Source organism: Anomaloglossus baeobatrachus, chromosome 2, assembly GCF_048569485.1.
Source record: "Anomaloglossus baeobatrachus isolate aAnoBae1 chromosome 2, aAnoBae1.hap1, whole genome shotgun sequence".
In the NCBI taxonomy this organism is placed as follows: Eukaryota; Metazoa; Chordata; class Amphibia; order Anura; family Aromobatidae; genus Anomaloglossus; species Anomaloglossus baeobatrachus.
This window is the reverse complement of record NC_134354.1, coordinates 736,688,454-736,699,193: the sequence shown is the minus strand read 5'-3', so window position 1 is coordinate 736,699,193 and position 10,740 is coordinate 736,688,454. Positions and strand designations below refer to the sequence as shown.

General features: G+C 43.3%; 1 protein-coding gene across 3 annotated transcripts in view; it reads right to left on the bottom strand.

Moving 5' to 3' along the window:
* Positions 1 to 3,851: 3,851 nt before the first annotated feature.
* ZDHHC20 (zDHHC palmitoyltransferase 20) overlaps positions 3,852 to 10,740 on the bottom strand; it is a 96,298-nt gene continuing 89,409 nt past the window's right edge. For 2 of the 3 annotated variants that reach the window (XM_075337394.1, XM_075337396.1), the window contains 2 exons: positions 7,399 to 7,472; positions 3,852 to 6,466 (listed from right to left, as the gene is read on the bottom strand). In XM_075337394.1, coding sequence (XP_075193509.1) covers positions 7,435 to 7,472 — 38 coding nt within the window. In that variant the 3' untranslated portion in view covers positions 3,852 to 6,466; positions 7,399 to 7,434. The remainder of the gene's footprint in view (positions 6,467 to 7,398; positions 7,473 to 10,740) is intronic. The other variant, XM_075337395.1, reaches the window with a different exon arrangement.

Genomic DNA, 10,740 nt, shown 5'->3' with positions numbered 1-10,740 from the left:
CGAGCTTTTTGAGCTGAGAAACGGTGGGGAGTCTCATTCCTTCCCCCCCTTTTTTTCTTTTCTTTTCTTGCTTTCCCCCCCTCCCACCTTTTCTCTAATTTCCTCTTCTTTATGCTTATATCTTTCCTCTTCTTTCTTTCTTTTCTGAACATTAATCTGCATTTTTCTAGTTTCATTTTTTATATGAAAAGATTTATCAATAATTCATAAGACAATAGACATACAAGGAGAATGAGTATATTAGGATACGGGAAGTCAAAAGAAGTAAAATTCTGACCTATAATTTACAAGTGGTTGTATGGTAATAGCACAAAGATAATTTGAAGAATTCCAAGAAATTTAGTAATGTAACAATTTCTGGATGTTATCCCGGCATTGAGAAAATGATGTTTATGTATTGTAATTGCACAAATGATATGTTTGTATGTTGACAACAGTTTCATCAATAAAACAGATTTGAAATAAAAGAGTTCTCAATAGAGGAGAAACAGAACATCATTGAGCTGAAAAAAAGAAGAAATCCATCAGAGTGATAGCAGGAATCTTAGGGGTGGCTGTTATGATCCGGTAACCATGAAAGATTACAAAAAACTCCAATTGGTGAAAAAACACCAAGAAACAGGAGTGGTTGGAACCTAGGCTGACCGCAATCCCCTAACTATCAGACCACACTAGAAGTAGCCATGGAGCATTGGTAACAACCTAGACGCCACGTCACAGCATGAAATGAGGAAATCTACCTTGCCTCAGAGTAGTCCCCAAAGGAGTAGGTAGCCCCCCACACACAAAGATTACGATGATATAGGAAAACACAATACCCAGAAAAAACAGATTTAGCAAAAGGCGACAACCAACTAACTAGATACAAAGCAAAGGAAAGGAACTTATTGCGGTCAGTACAAAATTCCTGTAGAAAAATACCAAACTCCTAATAGTAAAAAATGGCCCTGGAGGTCATACGACCTCACCCCCACTACATCAGGTACTCCTGTAAATAATGGGAGAGCAAAATACCAAAAGAACACAAAATACAGAAGAGCAAAAATAAAATTAGACAGGGATAAAATCCCTTTTCCTGCAGGAAAGCTAGCACAGGGGGTACCCCCATGCTCAAAGTATAATTGAAACAAAACGTCACCTGCAAGAAAACAGATACAAAGCAAAACAAGGAAAAACAACACGCTATGGTGTAAACCAGTAAGCAAGGCAAAAACTGAAAGTTATCTGCAGAAGTCTTGCTCAGGGATGCAGGGAAGGACAAAGCTCCAGGCTAGGAACAGAGACAGAGGAATATACAATTATAACTGGTGCCCGCAGGGCAGAAAGTGCTCTCCTATATAGACCAGACTTGTCTCCAATAGGACTTCCCAAATTCCCAATTAACGCTGACACCTGTCTGAGTCACAAGCTCAGATTCAGCTCCACTACCATTCCTGGCTACCAGAGGGAGCTTCAGAACAGCACCCACACAAGCTACATTCACAACAGGTGGTCGAATCAACAGTTTGGTATATTCTGAAAAAAATGAGCACACTGGAGAGCATGGGAACTCAAAGAGTCCTGGTTGTCCAAGGAAAATAATAGTGGTGGATGATCACAGAATCCTTTCCTTAGTGAAGAAAAACCCCTTCACAACTTCCACCTTAGTGAAGCACAATCTCAAGAAAGTAGGGCAGTATCAAAGTCTACCATAAAGAGAAAACGTTATGAGAGAGAGAAAATACAAAGGGTTCACCACAAGTGGCAAACCATGATTTAGCCTTAAAATAGACTGTCATACAGCATCTAAAGAATCCAGACTAGTTCTAGAAATGCATTGTATGGACAGATGAAACTAAGATCAATCTGTACCAGAATGATGTGAAGAAGAAAGTATGGGGAAGGCTTGGAACAGCTCATGATCCAAACATGGTGGAGGCGGTGTGATGGCCGGGCATGCATGGCTTCCAATGGCCCTGGGTCACTAGTGTTTATTGATGATGTGACTGAAGACCGAAGCAGCGGGATGAATTCTGTAGTGTACAGGGCGAGACTTTCTGCTCAGATTCAACCAAATGCAGCAAGGGTGATTGTCAATCTGTTCTGTGAAGCACCGTCCAATGACTCAAAACATATTGCGAAAGCAACACAGGAGTTTTTTTTTATTTTTTCTTCTTCTTTAAAGGCAAAAGAAGTGGAATATTCTGCAATGCCCGAGTTATCACCAGATCTGAACCCCATCAAGCTGCATTTCACAAGTTTTAGACAAAACTTAAGAACCACAAACAAGCAACAACTGAAGTCAGCTGCAGTAATGGCCCATTTTAAAGGAGATATCTAAGTGTTTGGTGATGTCCATGGCTTCCAGACTTCAGATTGTCTTTGCCTGCGAAAGAGTATCTACAAAGAATTAAAAATGAACATTTTATTTATGGTAAAGTAAATTTGTCCAATTACTTCTGTGCCCCTGAAATGAGGAGGCTTTGTAAAAAAAAAAATGGTTTTAACTCCTAAACATTCCATAGGATATTTTTGTTTAACCTGAAAGTCTCCACTTCAATTGCATCTCAGTTGTTTAATTTTAAATAAAAATAGCGTCCTGCAGAGCTGAAATCACGAAGATTCAGTCACCGTCCAAATAATTCTAGATCTAACTGTAATAAATGGAGACTAGTGTTCCGGGGAATACTCCTTCCCAACTATCAGGATGGTTATCCCCCAAAACATTGAGTGCTGGTCAGGCATATGGCGCTCATTTAACTTTGATGCTCAAAGTGGCCACCGTCAGCTGCAATGCACATCTGGACTCTGGACAGCATACTGTCTCTTGCTGCACGTTGTGCAATATGGTAGGTGACACGTTTGCACAAGCATCTGTGATATGTTGTCGTAGGTCATGGGTCCTCCAGTCCTCGAGGGCCGCCAACAGTGCATGTTTTCAGGATTTCCTTAGTATTGCACAGGTGATAATTTAATCACCTGCACAGTTGATGATTCCAACACCCATGCAATGCTAAGGAAATCCTGAAAACATGCACTGTTGGCGGCCCTCGAGGACTGGAGTTGGGGAACCCTGTCGTAGGTCCTGCAATGTTGGTTGAAGGGTCGCATACACCTGCTGTTTGATGTGACCTCACAGAAAGAAGTCCAATGGGGCCAGGTCAGGTGAGCGTGGAGGCTACTCCATGCAGCCACCATACCCAATGACTTGTAGGAAGGTCTCCATGAGGTATCGCTTCACGTTTGCAGCCTTGTGAGTTTTACACATTCTAATCATAGCAGTTCTGTATGCAAGGTGTCGATTCGTATTGAATTGATGATGCCCAACAACTTTGTAATTAATTTTTTTTCCTCTATCTCGTTCAGTTTTCAAAATAAAAATGCTAACTCCGTTGTTTTCCACCAGGTGGTGCTATAGGTGGTTTCATTGCATAGTGTATGGCTACTTTACTATACCTAGACACCACTTCTATGACTATAGCTGCCGCCGTTCTCATGTTAATGGCGGTGGACAGCATATTGGTGGACACACAGTAGATTATCACTATCAGTGGCCCAGATGGCCTCTTAAAATGCTCCAGTGTCACTAAGTGTCATCTCAAATGGTGGCCTGATTTTAGCATGGAAGGTACATCAAGTTTTCTCGTAAAAGTAGAGAAATCTTACATTTATCAAAAATGCCATAAAAAAGAAACAAAGAACACAACAACCCTTTTTTCTAGATGGTTTACATGGCAGATTTTTGTACCCAGTGTGAACATAGTAATAATAAACCATGAAACGTTCCTAGCAGCAGCCCGAGGCCAAAAATACACTGTAAAGAGTCACAAAGAGAATGCGTGATCGGAAAATAAGAAATTCACGACAACAGATAAGTAAAAAGCAATTTATACATAAAAATACCGTATGAATTGGATACATATAATACAGCTGAGACGTAGTATGGACAATATACAGAAATGTAGGAGGAATTTTATAATATTGCATCTGGTTAATAGAAAAGTCCGTCATTGTGGATCCCAAAAATGCACCTTCTAGTGCTGCTCACGCCGACTCTAGTGAGACACACGGAGGATTTTACATATCGCCATTTAACACCTATGGGTCTGGTGAGATTATTCATGACCAGAGCATCAGTCCAGGGACTTTTTGTAAACAAAAAAAAAATAAATAAAGACGTAAAACAAAACCTTGGTTTTTAGCAGAGTTTTTGGAATTGTCATCTCCTACCATATCTGTACCGACCTGCAGTACAGACATAGGACTCGTGGCAGAGATCATTAGGACTCGCTATGTGCTGGTTGATGGCACCGCATCACCTGCACTCTACTTTTACCCCATGAAAGTAGTAGAAAGCTGCTCCTCCTGATTCTCCATTTCACATGAACACAGAGAAAAAAAAACAAGGATGAAAACTATTGCTTCTATGTACTTATTACTGAGTAATGGTGGCCCCAAGCATTGCATGCCTGTCAGCCACACTCGCAGACTTCTGCAACATCGGCTGGCAATATAATATGTATGGGGTTGTTTGACATGATCTTTTGGTCTGAGGTCCAGAGATGTCTTGCAGAACCTTAAACCTATTGAGAACGCATGCGAGGACCATCAAACATTTATATAGGGGGTCTGGACGGAGAGCTGTTGGCCGAATAAGTGTTCTTCCATCAGCTCCTTGTTTGCAGCCACCTAATGTGAGGACTTTCAGCCTAAATAGTCATCTACCAATGGATAGGTGACAAATGCTGGGCGATAAGACACTCATCAATCATCAGAATGGGGCATCCAGTCCTCCCAGTCTTAACAGGGTGGCTAGGAAGGATTTGACGAAGAAGCGTTGAGGCCACCTATCTCGCACATGGTGGTCTGTACTCAGACTCTGAATGTTGGATGTGTGAAGCCCACCTAAGAGAGATCAGCATGAGATAACTGAAGTCAATGCCTATGTAGCCAGCTCATAAAACTTAAAATATGGAAAAAAAAAACTAAAATTTTGAAGTCAGGACACAATGGGGTGATGGTGAAAATCTATCTTTATCTTCAGCCCACTGAACACTTTCAGAAGTCCATTCAATACTAGAAGATGTCCGAAACAGAGAGGAGATACTCTGCAAGAGCAAAGTCCCAGCATGTCCTAATATGTAGGCGTGGTATTTTCTCTTGTCCACTTGCCAGGTGATTTTTGCGTTCTTTGTTTTATCTCAAGCACCTGTATGAAAGTCTTGGTAATGTGCTTTAAAGTTGAATGGAGAGAGCCATGGTCTATGTAAGCTCAGAACAGCGGCTCCTGCTGACGTTGAGGTTACAACCGGACCAATGACCTCTCCAAGTCCAGTCGTGGTAATACTGGTCCAGTTATTACTGATGAATGATACAATGCTGGTGGACGTGCAACATATCCACAATACGTACAGAAATGTGCAGTGATCATGAAGAATGTGGCAAAATGCACGTAGCTCGGTCACGACACGGCTGCATAATCTTGGCATCAAACTGAGGCAGCCGCTGTCAATCGGCGATTCCTCCCAAATAAGAAATAGAATTATACTCATGATTAACACTTCCCAAAAAAATCATTAACATGCTAAAATCCAGCAACGACGAGACAAGAAATAAAAAAAGGGTCAACGTGCGCTTATCGCTATTTACCCAACAACCTGGTGGTGTCACCGCCGTCATCTTCATAAAAAAGGTAACAAAAAGCAGTATAAATAGATGCTGCCAGTATAAAATATTTCCACGGTACCGAAGTAGGTGCAATCGGCTGAAAAACACAGTCTTTAGTTGGGAAAAATGCGGCCTGTGCTTTTCACCTACGGAGAATTGCAGGGAGGTTACTCTTCTGGCTCCGGTATATCATATACGTCCATCACCGTATAACGTATGCCGGAAAAAATATTTGCGTTGGAGGGGGAAAAAAAAATAATAAATGGCTATACTTGTAAAATTGTGAGGTCAGCGCACAATGGGCAATCCACGGCTATACCCGGAGCCCAATGTACACCATCAGAAGTCCATTTAATACTAGAAGATGGCCGAAACGCAGAGGAGATTCTCTAAAGTAATTACTACTCCCAGCATGTCCTAAGACAATAGGGGGTTAAAGTTTCACTTGCCCTCCCCCCAATTTTCAGCACGTGATAGCGCAGCCTATTCAATTTACCGGTATGTGTTTTTTTTGTTTATCTCAAGCACCTGTATGAAAATCTTGGCAATATTCTTTAAAGTTGCAAACATGTAGGGAAATTATTGCAGTCGGATGCAGACTAAAAGATTAAAATGTAGAAGTAAGAAGTTGCTAGGTAATTAAGTTCTAGGAGTAAAACTGCGGTTAATGCACTAGGAGGATATTAAGGCAATAGTTGTCCTTTCTTCGGAGACGTTGGCTGTTGTGCAGGGAGACTTTGCAGGCTCGAGAATATCCACTGTGATCCATGAATCTCCCTTGTTCACATGATATTGTAGCATATTCTGTGCTGCACACTACCTGCAGGGGGAAAAAAAAAAAAATTAAAATCTGCAAATCTTCTGCAGCTTGCCTAAAGTCACAGTGTGCGTTCATGGAAAAGGACTGCACACTATGAGCTTCAGGCAGAGACTGAGTGAGCCGCGCGATCAGCGGTGATGTCACTCAGGTTAGCCGCAACCACAGCTGAAGGTTCCCATGGCCCTCCACCTACGACTACATGTAACCTGACCCCACGGGACTTCAATGAACTCAGTGACCTCACCTCAGGTGAGGTCACTGAAGTCACCTGAAATCAAGTTACCTGGTGAGGTCACCTGAGATCAAGTTACCTGCGGTCACAGGTTGAGGGCCGCGGGAACCTCCAGCTGTGGCCACGGCTAACCTGAGTGACATCAGTGCTGATCACGCTGCTCATTCAGTCTCTGCCTGAAGCTCACAGTGGGCAGTCATGTTCCATGATCGCACGATGTGACCTTAAATGTAGAAGAGCTAGAATCATTGTGGGACCTCATGTAAATTACGTGGGACCTGCAGGGGTGTTTTCGGGGTTAATAAAGTTGCAGGGGTGTTTTCGGGGTTAATAAAGTGGTGAAAAGGGTGCTTTTATTTTGTGTTGTGATGAGCATGGTAGTGCCCGCTCATCTCTAGTTACGAGTACAGAGCATGGTAGTACCCGTTCATCTCTAGTTACGAGTACTGAGCACCCAAGCATGGTAGTGCCCGCTCATCACTAGTTACGAGTATCGAGCATAGTAGTGCTCGCTCATCACTAGCTTTCATAGAGATCGAGATAACGGGAAATATCTGAATCAGTGAATGGTCTGATGACACATAGAAGATATATGTGCAGCGGCTCCCATCTCTCACTGCTTGGATCTTACATAAAACTGTAACTCTAAACACTAGTCCTGTATTAAATGTGTCTTTGGTAATGAAGGGTTAGACCTTACCTCGTTCCTCACTCTGTTGAGCCCTCGTTACCATAATCAGCTCTCCATTAGGATGGTTACATGGTTCTTCTCTACTGAAATACAATAATTAACAGGACATAGATGAGAACATTATGCAGTATCTCTCATCATCACAGCTCCCAGCATACACCATTATCAAGAGATTCTTTTCACTGAGACCTAAACTGGAAAGCAATGCAATGCTAGGATCTAACACTAGAGGGCTAGAGAATACTGGGGTCTTCTAAAAGAGGGCTGGAGAATACTGGGGTCTTCTAACAGAGGGCTGGAGAATACCGTGGAACCTTAATTTAAGAGAACAATCCGTTCTGGGAGTGTGCTTGTAAACCAAGTTAGGCTACATGCGCACGCTGCTTTTTTTGCTGCTTTTTTGGCTGCAGTTTTGTCAGCAGAACTTTCTGACATCTGACTTCCCAGCAAAGTCTATGAGAAGTCAGATTTGTCATGCGCACATTGCAGTTTATTTGTCAGCGTTTTTTTTGTCAAAAGTTTGTGACAAAAAAAATGCAGCATGTTCATTCTTCCTGCGTTTTTGTCAACATTTGTCACCCAGTGAAATCAATGAGGGCATCAAAAACGCAGGAAAAATGCCTACTAATCAAAAGTGGTGCATTTTACCTGCCTTTTACCTGCGTTTTACCTGCGTTTTTGGTACCAAAAACGCAGGTGATTTGTCAGGAAGTGAGGTCAGGCAAGTGGTCCCGTCCCGTCCTCCACGTGTTCCCCGAAGTACCGCTGTCCCTAGGGGAGATGATGTGGAGGACGGGGACTATCAGCAGCGAGAGGGAAAAATCAATGTTTTCAGCTGCCAATGTCCATCCCCCTCTCGCTGCCGCCGCTGATAGTCCCGTCCTCCACATCATCTCCCCTGTGCGTGCATGCTGGGGACAGCAGTACTTTGGGGAACACGTGGAGGACGGGACTATCAGCGGCGGCAGCAGCGAGAGGGAAAAATCAATGTTTTCAGCTGCCAATGTCAGTCCCCCTCTCGCTGCCGCAGCTGATAGTCCCGTCCTCCACGTGTTCCCCGAAGTACTGCTGTCCCCAGCGTGCACGCACAGGGGAGATGATGGACCCCTCTCGCTGCCACCGCCGCCGCTGATAGTCCCGTCCTCCACGCTCCTGTCAGCTCCACGCAGTAGCGCGATCAGCTGAGCTGTCACTGAGGTTACTCGCGGCCACCGCTGGATTCAGCGGTGGCCGCGGGTAACCTCAGTGACAGCTCAGCTGATCGCGCGGCTGTCCTTAGTTGCTGCGTGGAGCTGACAGGAGCGGCGGTGTCTGCTGCTTCTCCGGTCACCTCCATGCAGCAGAGCTGGAAGCGACGCTGGACCATCCTGGATTACGCCGGACATGGAGGGCTTTGTCGGGGTTAATAAATTGGTAATGAGGGAATTTGTTAGTGTTTTTTATTTCTAATAAAGGATTTTTCGGGTGTGTGTGTTTATTTACTGTAACTTACAGATTAATCATGGAAGGTTTCTCGGGGAGATGCCTGACATGATTAATCTAGGACTTATTGGCAGCTATGGGCTGCCAATAACTCCTTATTACCCCGATTTGCCAACGCACCAGGGCAAATCGGGAAGAGCCGGGTACTGTCCCAGAACAGCCGCATCTAATGGATGCGGCCATTCTGGGCGGCTGCTGACTGATATTGTTAGGCTGGGGGGCTCCCCATAACGTGGAGCTCCTCATCCTGAGAATACCAGCCTTCAGCCGTATGGCTTTATCTGGCTGGCATTAAAATTAGGGGGGACCGCACGCCAGTTTTTTTTAATTATTTCTAATTTTTTTTTTTCAATTCAACAAGCTTTATGGGCTTGTTTGAACTGAAAAATACATGAAACAATTGTTGACAAAACTGCAGCCAAAAACGCACCAAAAAAGCAGCAAAAACGCACCAAAAAAGCACCTACATTTTTTGTGACATTTCCAGGCTCTCTCTGACAAGGTGCAGTTTTGGCTGCAGTTTGTGAACACGAAAAAGAAGCAGCATGCGCATGTAGCCTAGGCTATGTGTCCACGATGCGTTTTTACATGCTTTTCTGCAGCGTTTTCAACTGCACCTTTTTAATGCCAAAACGCATGCGTTGTGATTTCCCAGCAAAGTCTATGAGAAATAGGGATTTCTTGTGCGCACTTTGCTGTTCAAAACGCTGCGTTTAATTTGCATATTTTTGGGCAAAAACTCAGCGTTTAAAAAAGCAGCATGTCAATTGTTTTTGCCATTTGCTCTGTGTTTTGCTAACACTGAAGTCAATGAGAAGTTGCAAAAAGCAAGAAACATCAAAATTCCAGCGTTTTACATGCTTTTTAGGTGCAGAAATCATGCGTTTTGGACTACATAAATGCATGCTTTTTTGGCATCAAAATAATGAAATGATATGTCCCTTTGCACGCACACATAGTCCGGCAATTAAAATAATGAAAAATATGAATTTATTGCTATTTTAGAGATAAATAGTATAAAACCGCTATAATTCTATGAAATAACTATTTTCTTTATTTTTTCAATAATTATATGTGTTCCTTTTTTTCATTGTGTTTGACTGTTTAAACTTTATTTAGCAGTGTCTTTATGTTCAAAATGCATCTGTCATTACATAATGGAAAAGCACTAAAAACGCGGCTAAAACACATTTTTTTATGCGCTATTTTGTGGTTAAAAGCAACTTTGGCAAAATCAATTACTGCTAAAGTGTGTGTTTAGAACTGCAACTCGCTTGACGCAGCGTGGATACATAGCCTAACTCGTCTAGCAAAGCAAAATTTCCCATAGGAAATAATGGAAACTCAGACAATTCTTTCCACAACTTGTGCAATGTCCCATCCTGGTCCCCTATTGTGCCAACACACCCACACACACACCCACCCACCCACACACACCTTACCTTACCTTACCGACCTCCTGGTTCTTGCAGTTCGCCGGTACATCAGGATGTGTATCGGATAACCATCGCGACTGATGCCAGAGCTTTTGCTGCCAGAGCGCTGCCGTCAAAGGCAGGAGCCGCTTGCCTCTGATTGGTCAGCGCGCTGCCTTTGAGAAGCGGCTGACAGACGTTCCTCCATCATCGCGATGGTTACCCGATACACATCGTGTACCGGCGAACTAAAGAACCAGGAGGGAACAGAAGGTGAGGTGAGCACAATTTGTGTGTTTATGTGTGTTTGTGTGGACTGCAAGAGCGGATGAGAGCGCAGTGAAAGTACGGAACCGGAAGTGTGTGTGGTGAGTATTTGCTCGTACAGTAAAGCTTGCTCGTAAACTGAGTTACAAATGTACAGCAAGCTTTGCTCGTACAGCGGAAAACTCAC